This window comes from Rattus norvegicus, chromosome 12 (genome assembly GCF_036323735.1).
Source record: "Rattus norvegicus strain BN/NHsdMcwi chromosome 12, GRCr8, whole genome shotgun sequence".
NCBI lineage: Eukaryota > Metazoa > Chordata > Mammalia > Rodentia > Muridae > Rattus > Rattus norvegicus.
Genome location: NC_086030.1, coordinates 21110654 through 21127329, shown reverse-complemented (window position 1 = coordinate 21127329; position 16676 = coordinate 21110654). Strand labels below are relative to the sequence as shown.

Sequence of the window (16676 nt, the reverse complement as noted above, 5' to 3'; positions counted from 1 at the left end):
CTATTTCTCTGATTCTGCCTTGCAAGGGCTAAGGTTGACTTGGCCTGAAATTTTTAATCTGAATACAAGAAAACTTTACAAGTCTCTTCCCGTTTTGAAGGCAAAGCTAATAATGAAAGCAGATTTCAGAAAATTTAGAATGATTTCGAAAACTGACATCTTCCCATTTGACTAATATACATATATACAATTTAACTCATAACCATATAGGGCTTATGCATAGAATTAAATACAATTGTGAGCTGTGGTCCAGAGAGGATTTTAGCAGGCTAAAGGAACGTGTGAGGACCTGAAGGCATATGGTTTTAACAGAGGCTGAAATCTTTGTGCATATATGCTACAGGACTCATGGCAGACGGCCGAGCCCCTATCCCATAGCTGGAGGAGACTGGAGGTCAGGCCTACAGAAGTGACTAAAGTCTAAACACCAAGACTTGACAGGAGCCAGAGCTCCCAAGAGCTGAAGCTAAGAACCTGTCATCCTGGGCTCCTTCAGCTGTGTGCAGGCGCCATCTACTGTCACTCAGGGGACAGAACCTGAAGCTCTGTCCAATCGGAGGCCCTGGCCTCTAGGCGCGTCCAATCAGACGTACAAATGGAAGGTGGGGGTGGGCTTTGACTGTGGCCGGGCCTTTGTCTGGGACCCTCCATATTGGAATCCAAGTCCGGTGCTAGGGAAGCTGTTGCGTAGCTTCGGTGGCGCAGTAACGCTGTGGGTGCTGGGCGATGGTAAGAAGTCCCCGAGAAGTGGACATGGTGAGTGTGCGTGTGGCGCCCGGAGGTAACGATGCGCGAGCGGGAAGCGCTGTGACAGAGCGGGGTCTGCGGTGAGGCCTCGTGGGCGGCTGCTCTGGATCCCCTGGGCTGTGGGGTTGCTCGAGCCCGGGCGCCCTGTCCTTCCAGATGAGGCGACTGCAGCGGGTTCTGGAGCCTTCTCTGAGCAGCTCTGCTCTGGCTGCCTGTTTGCTCCGGATAATGCGTGACAAGGACTTGGTGGATCATTAGGGGAAAGTATCTGAATGAGACGGTCATTCACGAAAGGAACTGTGTTCTCTAGAATCCCCAGCCCCTTCGTTCTCTCCGAGGCCCACCTAGTCCGAACTTCACAAATGTACAGAAAGCAGGATCGCAAATCCAGAACCTAGGCCAGCTCCACTGGAGTCTGACTACTTGTTCTTCCACATCCCCGCCCACACTCCCCAACAGGACAGTTTCCCCTTTCACCCTTTTTGCATGGTCCTGGACTTTCTACTGGTGCTCCGCGGAGCGGCTGCTCTGAAAGCCTCCCATTTGTTCCTCATGATATATTTTCCTTATGGTATATCTCAAACACAATATATATACATACTTACACACACACAATATATATATATACATACTTACACACACACACACACACACACACATATATATTCACCAAATGAGGACAGTGCCAGAAGAGGGCATGTGATTCCCCGAAGTGAAGCTACAGCAGGCTGTGAGTTGCCTAATGCCGATGCTGGGAACCAAGCCCCAGGTCCTCTGGAAGAGCAGCAACTGCTCTTAACGGCTGAGCTGTCTCTGTAGTCCCAAAGATGTTTGTGTGTGAATATTTCAGGAGAGTAAAGCAGAAAAGAAACACTTGAGTCCTTGTTTTTAAAAGACTATCTTTATCCTTTTTTTTCCCCCACTCTAGGCCAGGACAGCTTATGAGAATACCTTTGTCTACTTTCCCCATGGGAACTGTGAGATGTCCTCATCCCGACCCCCATGTCTTTACCAGGTGGTAGGTTTCTGAACTGCCTGACTCAGATGTGTACAATCGTCCAGTCTCTGGTCTCTGGTCTCCTCTGGTCTCTTGGAATATTTAGTAACACTGAGTAGACCTGAAATGTGGGGTGGGCTGCGGGAGAGCGTGAATGAAATGCCAAGGTCCCATAAGGCTGCCAAGAGGTCCACTGTCTGATTTACTGCTGGTTGTGTGTTTTCTATTACCTAGTAATTAATTTCTAATTAATTAGTAATTCTATTTTTATGTGTTATACTGATATGTCTTTGTTTTTCTTGATGATAAAATGCTTTGATCCATGTACATCCACCAATAGATGATATTTATAGTGTTGGGACCCTTGCACTATTTTATGATAGTATTTGAATTACACACTGCGTGTTAGTGTCGTGTAGTGATAGCCAGTCTTACTGCTCTTATTCTAGGGTGCTGGGTCCTCTCCTCCTCCTCTAGGAGGATTGTTAAGGTGTGTGGGGTGCAGCCTCTCATGGGAGCACCCAGATGCCCTGCTGCTGGAAGAAAGGAAGGACCTGGTACACTATCACCTAAAAGGAACTCCAGTTGTTTCCCTGGCTGGCACTGTTTCGGTAATATTTATTCTGTGCTGAAGCTCCAGGAGGTCTGTTGTTTGGAATAGCTAATCCCTGGTGGGATTCAAGTAGCCACTGGAGAGCGTTTAAAGCCTCTTTTGGGGTCACAAGGGTCTGTGACTTTTAACTCTTTTTTTTTCATTAATGCTGGGAGTTGAGGGCCAAGGGCTTGTGTGCCCGCCTTAGGGTTAAAATCCTATTGCTCGGAAGGCAATGCTGATAAAGGCAGACATTTAGTTAGAACTGGTTTAGTTTCACAGGTCCATTGTCATCACGGTGGAATGCATTACAGCATGCAGGCGGACTTGGTGCTAGCTGAGCCGAGAGTACTACATCTTAATCCATCGGCAGCAGAAAGGGACTACTTGCAACTGGGCAGAGCTTAAGCATAGGAGACCTCAAGGCCCACCCCACCCCATAAAGCCTTACCTCCTCCAATAAGGCCACACTTCCTAATAGTGCCATTCCTATGGCTAAGCATTCACACCCCTGCATCTAAGTGGGCTAAACCTAAGACGGTCTCACTATTTGCTGTTTGTACAGGCCCAGTCTTCTCAGCTTCCAGCATTCAGAGGATTGGGATTAATTAATTAAAATGGAATACACTAAACTGAGACACTAGTGCTCATTACAACTCATTCCAGGAGAGACTCTTGGACCTTGTTGATGGGGTGAGCTGGGGTAGAGGTAGGGAGCTTAGGAAGTGCTAAGCATCCATTTTGGATGCCAAAGCTTTACTTTTTTTTTTTTTTAAAGGCAGAAAGATTTATTTATCTTTATATGAGAACACTGTATCTGTCTTCAGACACACCAGAAGAGTGCATCAGATCTCATTACAGATGGCTGTGAGCCACCATGTGGTTGCTGGGAATTGAACTCAGGACCTCTGGAAGAGCAGTCAGTGCTCTTAACCGCTGAGCCATCTCTTCAGCCCCAAGCTTTACTCTTTTATTATTTTTTCCTACTAGTAATGGTTTTATAAGGTTGGATTGATATATGCCTTTTTGTTGCTCTTAATACAACCCCCACATCCATATAAATCCATCAGCATATCTTATTTATATTGGGATAACTTAGCCTGTGCTATTAAGTATTAGAGTTACACAGTATGTTACCATCATATACTAATAGCCATTCTTATTGCTCTTATTCTAGGTTAATTTCATATATACTGTGAATACACACATGCACACGCATATATTATGCATTTATGCATGCATATATTGAATCTTCCAGAAATTTTCCAGGGTTTCTGTGCTTTTTTTTCCCTTCTATTAAGAATTAAGCATGTTGAAATTTTTGCTGCAATAAAATTAATTAACTTAGGAGAAAATGGTAAAGCTTGGTCTTTATATGTGCCTCGGTGAACTTTTCTTTTCCCCTAAGTTCTGCCTATTTCCGTTACCAATTTTGTGTCTACATGAAATAGCACATGCATATAATAAGCTATGCAAAACGTAGCCCGGCTTCATCATTAACCCACACATGAAAGATCTTGAGTATGATTGGCACCTAGGACACATCGTTATTTGTCACTTCCTGATATCTTCTCTTGTCTCCACTCCCAGGATTTCAGCTCTTTGAATGGTTATTTCTGTGTCCCCTATGTTATCATGACATACATTAATACCTGTGACAGAGGATATTTTGTCTCTGTCAAAGCCACTTTCTCCAAAGGATGAACAACTTACACTCCGTCTCAAATTTATGTTCAGTTAGTCCATGTATTCATCAACACATTTGTCTATCTTGTTATTTTGTTTTATGGCTCTTTTTTTCTCATTTCTAAATGTGTCCCACGTTTTTTATAGTTACTGAGCGTGCACATGCTTACCGGATAAAACAGCTTTTCAAATCTCTTGCTTATTTTGCTTCCTAGGTTTCTTTTTCTTCCTTATTAAAAGTGATTGGGTATATGTAAGAGAATTGATTTCTCCCACTGGGTTACTTCATCTTCTTATCCTTCGTTTTATCTGATGAATACAATTATTTCAGTGTAGGTTAAATGATGAATATGTTTTTCTTCTTGAAATACAGCTTTGTATGCAATTAGAGAAACCATTCAATGCACCTTTTGAATGTCTTAGATTTTGAATGCTTTTAGATTTATATACTTAGTATCTTTGGAAATGACTTCTTACATGGTATGAGGAAAGGGTGTGCAGATATTTTCGGCCATACTGTTCCTCTGCTGTTCCTGTCGGTTTCATAGGAAAAGGAGTAGTTCTCCATTGCTGTGGAGGCCAATTTCTGTCATCTATGTCATCTAAAAGACATGAATGTATTGAAGGGCTCTGTCTTCATATCCACAGTTCTGTCCATCTTATTGCAATTTTATCGGCTATAGCTTTATAAGATGTAGAGGCATGTGATGACCAAGATCATAATGACCAAGATGTGCTGGTCACAGGAGATTCATACATGACAATGACTCTAACATGTAACTGAGGTTGTAGAAGTTTACTCGGTAATGTTTACAGAAAGTCAGAATCATTTCTCATAGGGTGTCTCCGCTGTGGTGTGAGAAATGAATTCAAATATATAATACAAATTAACATCAAACTCTTCCGTATTGAAGTTACCTAGAATTTCTGACATTCTCTGAAATGTGTTCCTTTTTGATAACTCTTAACTTTCTTTTTTATTTTTGGATATTTTTTTTTAGTTCTCTCTCCAGCCTTTTTTTTTTTTTGAAAATTGTATTTATTTATTTACTTTAAAGTGTGTGAGTGAGTGAATCAATGAGACGGACTGTATGGATTTCAGAAGAAAATATTCAAGAGTCACGTTCTCCTTCCATTATGTGAGCCTTGGAGATAAAACTGAGGTCATCAGCCTTGGTGTCAAGCCCTTTATCTCTACCAAAGAAGCCACCTTGTCAGCCTCATGTTTAAAAAAAAATGTTTTTCTCAATTATTGAGATCAGAGATTAGGCAATGAATTCTTGGTCTCTTTGATGTTTTACCTAAGACTGGTTATCTCTAAAGAAGATCGTGTGCTTCATTTTTAAGGTCTTTATTTCTTTTTCTTTTTCTTTTTTTCAGAGCTAGGGACTGAACCCAGGGCCTTGCACTTGCTAGGCAAGCGCTCTACCACTGAGCTAAATCCCCAACCCTGTGTGCTTCGTTTTTAACACTAGAATTGGATGTATCCTCTCTCTTTTTAAGTTTATTGGCTTATAATTGACGTGATTTACGCATATTTTTGTTTACTGGAATGCTTACATTCATAACACCAGCACCGTAGCCAGCAGAATTAGCATACCCATGACCCCATTGTGGGTTTTTTTTTTTTTAAGATTTATTTATTTAATGAATTTGAGTATACTGTAGCTGTCTTCAGATACACCAGAAGAGGGCATCGAATCCCATTACAGATGGTTGTGAACCACTATGTGGTTGCTGGAGTGAACTTAGGACCTCTGGAAGAGCAGTCAGCACTCTTAACCATTGAGCCATCTCTCTACCCCCCACCCCCACCCCCATTGTATTTTACAGTGTCCTTATCAAACCTTCCTTTTTATGTTTCTACCCATCATATTTTATGTAATAAACATTTTTTTGAACAAAAGAAAAAATACAACAAACAGAAAAATTATATAGCTTTGTGAAATATCACAAGGAACATGTAATTACTACCACCTGTGTTAAAAATAATGCCTTTCGTAACAGGGAAAGTGTTTCGAATGGGTTAATTGAGCAGACCACCAGCTCCCACCACTTGAAAGCTAACTACAGATAGCATCTGTGGCTTATGCTACAAGGCCGCCCACTTTGCTTTAACCCATTGTGCTGATTTACACAAGAAATGTCCCCCACAGGCTCATGTATTTGTACATTTGGTCCCCAGTTGGTCGTGCAATTTTGAACTTCTACGAGGTACAGTCTTGACGGAGGAAGTACATCACTGGCCAGGCTTTGAGGATTTACAGCTTCGCCCCACTTCCTAGTCTCCCTCTATTTCCTGTGCGTAGATAAAAATGTGATCAGCTGGTTTCTTGCTTCTACCACAGTACCATGCTTTCCCTGTTGTGATGAACTCTCATTCCTCTTAAACCGTAAGCCAAAATAAACCCTTCCTTTAGTTGCTTTTGGCCATGATATTTTATCGGAGCAGCAGAGAAGTAACTGATACAGCTATTACCTGATAGCTACACCACGTGTTTAGCAATGCCTTCATTTATGACTTTGTTTTGTGATCTTCAAAGTTCATGTAACCACTTCTACCTAAATGCCTATCGCCAAGCCACAGCCACTAAATTTTGACTCCGAATCAAGTACTTTTTTTTTAAACAACTTCTTTTTTTTTAAGATTTATTTATTCATTTATTATATATAAGTACACTGTAGCTGTCTTCAGATACACCAGAGGAGGGCATCAGACCCCATTACAGATGGTTGTGAGCCACCATGTGGTTGCTGGGAATTGAACTCAGGAACTCTGGAAGAGCAGTCAGGTGCTCTTAACCTCTGAGCCATCTCTCCAGCCCCAATCAAGTACTTTTTATTCTCTCTACAGTGTAGACAGTCCTATGCACTAAGCCCACACATTACCTGATTGCCCCTGCTCCTTTGGTCACTCCAGAGTTTGGGGAGTTGTGGGCCTATGGACACGGACATGTCTGAAGAGGGCCCAAGTCCCAAGCCACCACTCAGACAAGAGCCTTGGTCCTAGAACCACACCACAAAGGGGCAGAAGCCAGGGGATTAATAGACAGCTGTGAAACTGGGCTTCAGACAAGTAGAGGCCCAGGTGATAATGCTAGTTATGCAGGTTTCAGTGGCTTATACATCTGCACTTCTGGACTTCCTGGCCCGAATTCACTATGTCCTGCTTTCAGGTTTCTTGTTATCCTCCCTATGACTGCCATATAGGTTACAGTAGGTTACATGATATTGGTTACATGATATTGCACAGCCAATGAACTTTACAAGACCATAGCTTGTATTTGTCACAACTATAACACAGTCACACATATTCATGTACTTTATCCCAGTAGCTCCTCTTACCCCCACCCCTTTTCCTGTGGCAAAGCACCTGATTGGGCAGTTCAAATATCCCCATTTCTGTAGCATAAATGGAGGAAAGAAAGTCAGTCTACAGGCAGATCCATCTTCCTTTTGTGGACAAGTATCTCCTGCCAGCCACATTTCCATTTATGCAGAACCTGATCCTTGTAACAAAGTTGAGCATAGCCAGTATCTTCCCACAGCTCCTTCTGAACAGGATTTGAATGTGTGCAGAGAATTTCATACTTGGTACTGTCGCATAATTGTTATAATGTGTATTAGCCAGGGTTCTCTAGAGTCACAGAAGTTATAGAATGCCTCTATATATTAAGGGAAGTTATTGGAATGACCTACAGTGTGCAGTCCAACTAACCCAACAATGGGCAGTTGTAGATGGGAAGTCCAAGAACCTAGTAGTTTCTTGGTCCCACGAGGCTAGGTGTTTCAGCTGAGCTTCTGCATAAGCTGGAATCCTGAAAAAGTAGGTTCCAACAGATGTGCTGGCAAGTAAGTGCAAGCAGGTGGAGAAGAAGGAACCTTCCTTCTTCCATTGTTCTTATGTAGGCCTCCAGCAGAAGGAAAGGTGTACACCACCATGCCTGGACCTAAGCTATTCTTTACTTGGAACTTGCTCTGTCCCAGGATGGCCTTGAACTCAGAGATCTGCTTGCCTCTGTCTCCTGATATTAAAGGTGTGTGTCACCTTACCTGGACATAAGCTTTTCATGGCCACTAGGTTTCAAGATCCAGATCAAAATCCTGTGTCTTCTAGCTTTAAGATCTGGGTCACAGATGTGCCCTCTATTTCTGAATTGTAGTTCATTCCAGATGTGGTCGCGTTGACAATTGGGAATAGCCATCACATAACATTGGTTTGAGAGTTTTGTGTTAATATTATCTTATAGAGTTACCATAATATTGTATGTGTGTGTTATTGACTAAAATGCAATGTAGCACACAACAATACCTTTGATTAGCAGAGGAAAGTATTAAAATATGCTACAAGCATGTCTTTGTAGCCTTTACTGCAGCCATCACTCAACACACAATAACTGTGAAACCCAGCATCTTTCTTCGCTTCTTCTAATTTATCTCATGCAAGCCTGATTACTGGTGAGTTTTAACAAGGAGTCAAAATGAATGGATTATGCAAAAACAAATGTCACAACCTTATCCACACTAATTCAATCCAAGCTAAAAGCTATTTCCAACCAGAGGTGCTATTAGGCTATTGCAGATCTGTTTGTGATTATAATGGTTATTCTTGATCGCTTGCTTACTTGATGGGATGTAGAAGACAAACCTCTGGGTATGTCTGTGAGGGCCTTTATCTGAGAGAGAGGTTTAAACTGAGATCAGAAGATACACCCTGGAGGTGAGTGTCACTATGTTATAGGCTGAGGTCCTGTACTGAATCGAAAAGGAGAAAGTGAGTACAAACATCTATTTTTCCTGGGCTTCCTGGCTGTGGATGTGGTATGACTATCTCGCACTGTGAAATAAACTTGTGTTCTTAAGCTGATTTGTCAGATATCTTATTGTAGTAATGAAACAATAGCCATGACAAAATGCATAACAGCAGTGGGACCACCATTTCCAGAAATACACATGTTCAGGTATGCGGCTATTGCATGCTCCAAACAGGTTGTGATAGAAATGTTGAAGAAGAATTGTAGACTTGGAAAGTCCTAGACTCCTATAAGCAGAGCTCAGTGCGCCATCTGGGTGCTAAGAGAAATGTGGACTATGGAGATGTAGCTCATTGGGGTTTCGGAGGGGAACAAGGATTCTGTCCAGAATTGGGTTGGAGGTCATTCATGTTACATCCTCACCAAAGAATTTAGCTTTAGTCCATGTAGTGAGAACTTGCATGAATCCTGCTTCAAGAGTAATGGACCACATTAGTAAGATGGCTCAGTAGGTAAAGACACTTGCTGAAAAGTCTGATGGCCTAAATATGATCCCTGGGGCCCACATGATAGAAGAAGGGACCAACTTCCCCTGCTTGTCTTCTGACATCCACATGTATACAAGGCCCATGCACACCCTTTCTTCTTGCAGATAACTGCATAAAATAAATGTAATAAAAAAATTAAATGATGGATTAATTTGTTTTGTGAGGTAATTTTCAACACTTGAAAATAGCATTCAGACTATCTCACTAGATAACTAGTGATCTAGGAGAAAGGTTAGCAAGTCAAACAAGAGAGATGTGAAAAAATGTGCCCCAAGGTGCTAACTTAAAACCCTCATGTAGATCCCTGGAATAGAATAGAGGACCTAGAAGTAAACGCACATGGCCTCGGGCACCTAATCTTTGATAATGATTACAAAAATAAAATCAATGTTTAAGAAAACTTTAACAAAAAAAGGGGAGGGGATTGGGGATTTAGCTCAGTGGTAGAATGCTTGCCTAGCAAGCGCAAGGCCCTGGGTTCAGTCCCCAGCTCCGGAAAAAAAAAAAAAAAAAAGAAAGAAAGAAAACTTTAACAAATGGTGCTGGGAAAACTCTCCACACATATGTAGAAAAATAAAACTATATCTATAACCTCATCCTGTGTCAGCCCCCGCAAAATTAATTATGAACGAAATGAGAAACACTTGAAGATATAGGCATAGAGACAGACACTGTGAAAATGACTGATTGCTCAGAAAATAAAAGCCAAGAATTTGCAAGAAGGCTTCAAAAAAATTCTTAACTCTACAACAAAAGAAACAATTGTGGAAGTAAGACACAGCCTACAAATAAAATAAGCCCCTGTTTAACTATACAGCTGACAAGTTTAATGTCTAGACCATATAAAGGACACAGAACCAGTGAGATGGTCCAGGAGATTAAGGTGCTCACCCAAAAGCCCGATGACCCAAGTTTAAACCTACATAAAAATGAAAGGAAGGAGTCAAGTCCGCAAAACTGTTCTCTGATCTCCACACATGGACCATGGTGCCCACATGTGCATTCCTGTCCTAAGTACCCACAAAGAAAAAAAGATGTAATTTAAGGCTGTCCTCTACTAAATAGCCAATACAAAGTCAACAGATCTGCATGAGACTCAGAAAAACAGCAACTACAACAAAAATAAGAGACAGATAGAAAATGCTAAACAATAACTGGGCAAATGAAGTGGACAGTTCTCGGTGGCATAGCTAAGTAGGCTTCTTCTCTCCCTTGTTGATGCAGATATAGAACGAATTAAAGGTAGATAAAGGCGGGTTTATTAGGAAGAAACTCTCCGGTGAATTCACTGATCTCACAGGTGAAGGTGAGTGAAGTCAGAAGTCAGGGATAAAGCAAGAGGCTTTTGTAGAGTTTACGTGAGGAGTGATGACGTTTATGCCAGCTAGGATCTGGGATTGTGTCCATACATGGACAAAAGGGCACTCTTAGCCAGAAATAAACAGATGTGGAGTGATGACATGTTAGCCCAGAGCTTTTTCAAGTGGGTCAGGGGTTAGAGGAACGAGGGTAAATGGGATTTCCTAGCTTGTGTGAAGGATGACCAGGGGTTCTAGCCTAATGGTCTTTCATCCCAGAACTTGGGATGCAGAAGAAGATAGATCAAGTGAGTTCAAGGCCAACCTGGCCTACATAGTGAGTTTCAGGACAGCCATAGAAAATCTCTATCTCAGAAAAAAAATGTTCTTGAAAGAAGAAATACAGGTCAGTAAATATATAAAGACTATTAAACATCCTTAAGCCACTAGGAAAGTGTGGTGAGATTCTATCTCACACAAGTTAGACTACCATTAAGAGAACAAATAAATGCTGGGGAAGATGAGAGTGCAAGGTACAATAGTGATGGGAATGCAAATTACCCCAGCCAGTCTCCCAAAGTCAATGTTCTTTGACCCAGATATATCACTACTGGATATATATCCAAAAATACTAGTGTGTCTGCTTATTGAAGTGTTATTTAAACTAGACAACTTACAGGATTAGCCTAGATTTCAAACAGATGATTGGAAAAAATGTTTTTTTATTCAAACACAACAAAATTAAGATTTTTTTTTAGGAAAATGGGTATAACTGGAGATCATCATATGAAATAAGTTAGACTCAGACAAATACCATATTTTCTCACTATATAGCCTAAACTCTATGGAGATACAGAATCATGTATGCACTTAATAACATGAAATTAAGCAAGACTGTAGAAATAGATTAGTGGAGGAGGGAGAAAACGGATGGCAGGGTGCATGTGATCAAATTATGTATATCACATTAAGATGTCTTTGTGAAACCTATTACCATGCATAATGAATATACATCAACATTTCTAATTAAAGTAATTTAAATATTTGCATTTATTTACATAATGGTTGTCTTAGTCACTGTTTTATTGTTGTGAAGAGACACCATGACCAAGGTAATTCTTATAAAAGAAAGCATTTAATTGGAGCTTGCTTACAGTTTCAGAGAGTAAATCTGTTATCATCATGGAAAAAATGGTGACATGAAGTCAGGCATGGGGATGGAGAACAACTGAGAGTTCTACATGAGGTTTGGAAGCAGCAAGAAGAGCAAGCCTAACTTGGGCTTTTGAAGCATCAAAGCCTATCCCCAGTAACACACTTCCTACAACAAGGTCACACCTACTCCTTCTCAAGAAGTGGCACTCCCCGATGACTCTGTATTCAAATATAAGCCTGTGGGGCCATTCTTATTCAAAACAACACAGTAGTTGTGCCCAAGGACACAAAAACATCCAACAGTACATATGTGGAGGTCATACAACTTACAAGAGTCAATTCTCATCTTTCAGCTTGTGAGTTCTGGGCATTGAACTAAAAGAGCCAGACTTGGGATCAATCTAAGGCCAGTGGGAATATTTCATCACAAACCTCCAAGCACAAAGATCCCTCCCATCCAGGAAGGGTAGAGCTAGTTTAGTTCTTGGAACAACTACAAGCCAAACTGTCAAACAAAGTCACCTGTGACTCCCAACCAACCCCTTCAGAAAGTCCCGGATGGTTCACTGATCACTAGTCAGTTTGAAGATCACTTTGCTTCATCTCTAGTACCCTGCCTAGTTACTATTGTTTGAATTCTGCCCTTCTTGTTTGCAATCTGCCCTTATCAAAGGTAAATAACTCCCTGTTAGAATCTGTTGAGGGTCATCTCCCTCTCAAAGTGGGGCAACCCCAGTGTGCTGGAACAATAAACTGTATGCTTTTACATCGATCACCACCTCGGTGAGTCTCATCCAAGGGGTCCAACTTGAACCTCACATTTGGTGCATTAGCCAGGAAGTTTGCCTCTTGTGGGAGACCCACAGGAGGTTGGTGAATCAGAGGAAATGACTTGAGCAGGTACTGCAGTTGTCTGTGTCTCTGTATTTTTTGTGTGTGTGTTTGTGTGTCTGCTATGCTTTCAGTTTGTGCTTGCAAGCAACAGGAAGGCTTGGAGAGCCACAGTAACTGGGGTGGGGAAAAATTCCGCTTTTGATTGGTCTTATAGACTCCGAATCCAGTGTGAACTGGCCAAGTCACTAGGTAATCTGTCTGTTCCACTCGTAGAAGGGGCAAGTGGTCTGACTATGTGTTAATTGTTCTTCTTTGTGTTCTTGGACTTGGACTGAAGAAATATTTGGACATGGGACAGAAACTTTCTACCACCCCTCTGGGTCTGGTCCTGGAGCATTGGGATGAGGTCCAGAGATGCGCACACAATTTGTCAGTAGACATAAAGAAAGAGAAACTCCAGACCCTGTGAATGTCTGAATGGCCAGTTTTTGGGGTCAGTTGACCCCAGGGAGGGACATTCGATCTCCCCATAACCATAGCAGCCAAACATAAGATCCTGGAACTTGGATCCAGATCTGCCAGTCACGAGGATCAGGTCCCCTATATAATTGTCTGGAAAGAGCTTATAACTGGTCCCCCAGCTTGGGTCTGCCCTTTTCTTCCTAGCAGAGCTCTGACTTTCAAGACTCAGTCTGAGCTGCTAGCTGGCTCGGGGAAGAAGACAAAAGTTCTTCAGGAATCGGGAACTGCAGATCTCCTCCATGTCCACCCACTCTTGCCCCTAGTGCACCGTGGGAGCCCCAAGCAGAGGCTGAGTCTCTACTGGCCCCGGCCCCAGAGTCCCTTTACCTGTGCCCCCCAGAAGAGGACACAGGCCCTGCCATGGGGACACAAAGCTGTAGACCTGTGTCACGAGCCTGACACCACCATGGCCCTCCCCCTGCAAGCCTTTGGGCCTACAGATGTAACAGGGAATCAGGCTGTGCAGTACTGGCCCTTTTCTTCCTCTGATCTCTATAACTGGAAAACTCAGCACCCACCCTTTTCAGATAACCTCAAGGGCCTCATTAATCTAATAGAGGTGTGTAGGGATGTGGGGGTTCGAGAAAAGAAGAGTGCAAGAGAATACATAAAATTGTATACTAGTAAAACTAAGCCAAAATATTGGAATTCTTAAGAGAATCATTGTGTGCAGTGAAAAGGAACAGAAAGCTAGCAGAACTACTGAGTTAAGGGTTAACTTGATTCTTTCTGGACACTGCCTGGCAGCTTCACCCATGTCATTTATCATTAGAGCTTCACAGAAAAATGCAAGTAGCTGACCTCGGAGCTCTGAGCTCTGAAGTATAAGTCAAAACTTAGAGTTTAAATAATGATGAGTTTGCAGTTATTATTATTTTGGCTATAGGCCTGGGAATAGAGGAAGCTTGAAACTTTGGGGAACAATGTCTTTTTGTCTATCTGCTTTTGGATGTACTTTTGCCTGTCTATGTTAATGGGACATGGTTTTCTAATCCTGGCATAGAGGCCATTCATCATGCCTCCTCTATACTTTGTAGAGGTAGGTGTTTCGTGACTGCCTTAATTCTAGGTATCACTGCTCTGATTGGTATAATTTCTTCTTTTGCCACCATTTCTTTGGTTAAGGAAGTCCACACTGCTCATCAGGTGCACCAGCTGTCTAAGAATGTTAGTATTGTTCTCTTGATTCAAGAAAAGAAAGATGGAGGGTTTGAGAACAGGTTGAATGCCCTAGAAGAGGCAATTCTTTATATGAGACAGGAAATTCAAAATATTAAGGTCAGATTATCAGTACAGTATCATTTTTTGTTTAGATGTATTTGTGTTACTCCCCTGCCTTATAATGAGTCCACTCATGAATGGGGAAGTATTCAAAAGCATATTAGAGGCTTGTGGGTTCATTCATCCACAGCTATGAATATTGATGCTTTGCCCCATGAAATTTCAGATATTAGTAATTCCCACCTTGGTTCTGCTTCTTTGGAGGAAGTAGCTATTGCCTTTGCACCCTCTGTGGATTCCTTTGTGCAACATGTGAATTGGAGATCATTTTTACAGAATGCTGCCCTTGCTGTTGGACTTTTCTTGCTTTCTTTATTATTTTTCCAGTTGCCATCTCCTTAATTCGACGCTCACTTAACTGTGCATGTCCGCACCATACAACTTCTTAAACAAAAGGGGGAGATACTGGGGACAGCATACCATGACAGGGACTGGCAGCAGTAGGCTGGGATGGAGACATCTCAGAAGCCTTGTAATGTAGGGTGGCATCTGGGACCCTGCAAAGCAGGAGACACATTCCTCCAGGGGACCCAGCATATGAAATAAGAGGCGGCCTGCAGTAGGCCGGGATGGAGACATCTCAGTAGCCCACAGCAGCTCTTTGTAAAAACTGGTTGTTCCCATCTCTCCTAACCTTAGCCCTGGACAACGGCTGTATAGATTTCATTTCTGTGTGGCTGCTTTTCAATTGGCCTTGGTGTACATAAATTATCCCACTGACTTTCCTACTGCTTTATCTGACTTTCCTACTCCTTTCTCCTTCTGCTCTGGTGAATTCTGTGAAACTAGATATGCCCTGATGTAATGATTCTTAAACAACTGGAAATTGTGGCATAGGGGCACAGCATAGCACAGTCCTAATGGCCCAGTTGCATGCTCTGTGTTCTCATCTTGGAAACAATGTAATGATTGCATGATGGTCGTCCCAGATTAATGTTTGACTTTCAAAGAAAGTTTGAAGAAATTATTAGAAAATGAATTAGAGTCATCAGTGGGACCCAAAGAAATGGCCATCGTCACCAAAACCGCTGGAACCACCTCTTCTGATGATTCAGTCAGCGCATACAATACCCCCCCCCCATACTTTAGGGAATCTGTGTATTGTTAGTCCCCAGGCTAACATACCACCCTTTTGAGGAAATGCTAGATAGATGGGAGACCACCGAGTCAAAAGAGAGCCTGTAGCTATGACTGTGTCTTTACTACTAGGGCTGGGTCTGGGTGCAGTAGGTGTGATCACTGGGACCACCTCCTTAGTACTCCAGGGACAGAGATATCAAGAACTTAGGATAGCTATAGATGCAGATATTGAAAGAATTGAGACTTCCATCTCGCATTTACAAGAGTCATTGACCTCTCTCTCTCCCTCTTTCTGAGGTGGTCTTGCAGTGTCGATGCAGTCTAGTCCTCTTGTTCCTCCAGCAAGGAGGTCTCAGTGCAGTCCTCTAGAAAGAATGCTGTTTTTACATAGACTACTCAGGAGTAGTTAAAGATTTCATGGCCAAAATCAGAGAAGGACTTGCTAAGAGAAAAAGGGAAAGATAACAGGTCCAAGGATGATTCGAGTCTTTGTTTAATAGCTCCTCCTGGTTTCCCACCTTTATTTCCACCTTGCTAGGACCCTTTTACTTCTGACTTTTGGCCTCTGCATTTTAAACCACTTAGTAGCTTTTGTAAGAGAACAAATAAATACAGTCCAATTAATGACCTTAAGGCAACAATATACACAGCTGGAAGCAGGGCATCAAGAGTATGAGCTAGAGGACTCTAAGCCTCAAGACTGAAGCTATGCTCAAAGAAAAGAGTGCAATGAAAGAGCCAGACTTGGGGTCAACCCAAGGCCAGTGGGAAAATGTCATCACAAACCTCCAAGCACAAAGACCCTCCCTTCCAGGAAGGGTAGAGCTAGTTTAGTTCCTGTAACGAGTACAAGCCAAACTGTCAAACAAAGCCACCTGTGACTCCCAACCAACCCCTTCAGAAAGTCCTGGATGGTCCACTGACCACTGGTCAGTTTGAAGGTCACTTTGTTCCATCAATAGTACCCTGCCTAGTTACTACTGTTTGAATTCCGCCCTTATCAAAGGTATAAAACTCCCTGTTAGAGTCTACTGAAGGTCATCTCCCTCTCGAAGTGGTGCGACCCCAGCCTGCTGGAACAATAAACCTCCTCTTGGTTTTGTATCAATCACCACCTCCATGAGCCTCATTCAAAGTGTCCTGGTAGAGGTCCAACTCGAACCTCACAGAACTACAATAGTG

At 42.3% G+C, this 16676-nt stretch overlaps 1 protein-coding gene across 3 annotated transcripts in view; it reads left to right on the top strand.

The window, feature by feature from the left end:
* The first annotated feature begins 624 nt into the window (after window positions 1-624).
* The window catches only part of Znf846 (zinc finger protein 846), a 33610-nt gene continuing 17558 nt past the window's right edge, over window positions 625-16676 (top strand). Inside the window, exons 1-2 of one of the 3 annotated variants that reach the window (XM_039089397.2) lie at window positions 625-756; window positions 1676-1765. In XM_039089397.2, the coding sequence (XP_038945325.1) occupies window positions 727-756; window positions 1676-1765 (120 nt within the window). In that variant the 5' untranslated portion in view covers window positions 625-726. 3 annotated transcript variants of the gene reach the window in all.